The following is a 960-nucleotide window of genomic DNA, read 5'->3' as shown; positions in this document are numbered from 1 at the left end:
CCCAAGGGTGAACAGGTCCTTCCTGAGCTCGTATTTACTCCCTCTCGTCTTCCGGATGAACTCGTCTCTCAAAGCATAATCTATCAGCTCCTCTGGGAAGCGTTTGACGAACGCCAGGCCAAGCAGACCAGTGAGGAGATGCTCTGGAAACTTCCTAAATTCGTGGAGTTTTCGATGCATCTGCTCTATCAGGCTGGAGTAAAACTCCTCCTCGTTTGGAGGTTCATAGTGCAGGCAGCCAAAGGACCACAAGAACTTGGCAGCGTCTTTGCTTCGGCAGTAAGTCACCTTTGAAGGCAGAGACGCGGCTACAGCGGCCATAATGCCTTCGTCAAAGTAGTGGAGGGATGAACAGGTAAGAGTGATGTGCATGATGCCCTGGATGTTGATGGTGGGGATCCAGGCGGGAACGACCTTCCCCAGCTCCTTCAGGAGGGGTAAGTGATCCACACGAGCACAGCGCAGGATTTTGAGCACGTTCACCAAGGCGTAAGAGCTCATGTCTTCCATCTGCAGGGAGACTCTGTCCGCAATCTTTCGCACAACATGGTCGGAGATCTCGCTGAGGGACTTGAAGAGCCCCAAGCAGACAGCACCCACCTCCTCCAAGGTGAAGGAGTCCAGGTACTTCAGAATCATGCTCTCCACCTTCGGCACCAAGTCCGCGGGCGACCTCCGCCCTTCGCCTATGATATAAACCAGCTGCACAAACTGGGGCAAGGTGAGGTCTTTCCAGTGCCTGTTGGCGTAGCTGTACAAAATGCTGAGGTAGGAGGGCACGCTGCGCTCCAGGCAGCGCCAGCAATCGGCCACCAGCTCCAGCTGCATGCCCCCCCCCCGCCGGCGGAACTCGTCCTCGCACGCGTTGAGCAGCGGGTGGGCAGCTGGGACAGTCAAGCGAACGCAGGCCTTCAAAAGGTCGATGTGAGCCGCCGTGCTGAAGAGCCTGATGGCTGCGAC

The 960-nt window shown here is 56.7% G+C and overlaps 1 protein-coding gene across 1 annotated transcript in view; it reads right to left on the bottom strand.

The window, feature by feature from the left end:
• The window catches only part of FASTKD5 (FAST kinase domains 5), a gene marked incomplete at its 5' end in the record, with an annotated part of 1,945 nt that extends 988 nt beyond the window's left edge, over nucleotides 1–957 (bottom strand). The window contains one exon of the mRNA XM_010145125.1: nucleotides 5–957. Coding sequence (XP_010143427.1) covers nucleotides 5–957 — 953 coding nt within the window. The remainder of the gene's footprint in view (nucleotides 1–4) is intronic.
• Nucleotides 958–960: the final 3 nt, after the last annotated feature.

This window comes from Buceros rhinoceros, unplaced genomic scaffold (genome assembly GCF_000710305.1).
Source record: "Buceros rhinoceros silvestris isolate BGI_N320 unplaced genomic scaffold, ASM71030v1 scaffold26941, whole genome shotgun sequence".
NCBI lineage: Eukaryota > Metazoa > Chordata > Aves > Bucerotiformes > Bucerotidae > Buceros > Buceros rhinoceros.
Note: the sequence above shows the minus strand (reverse complement) of the source record. Positions and strands in the feature narration are given on the sequence as shown.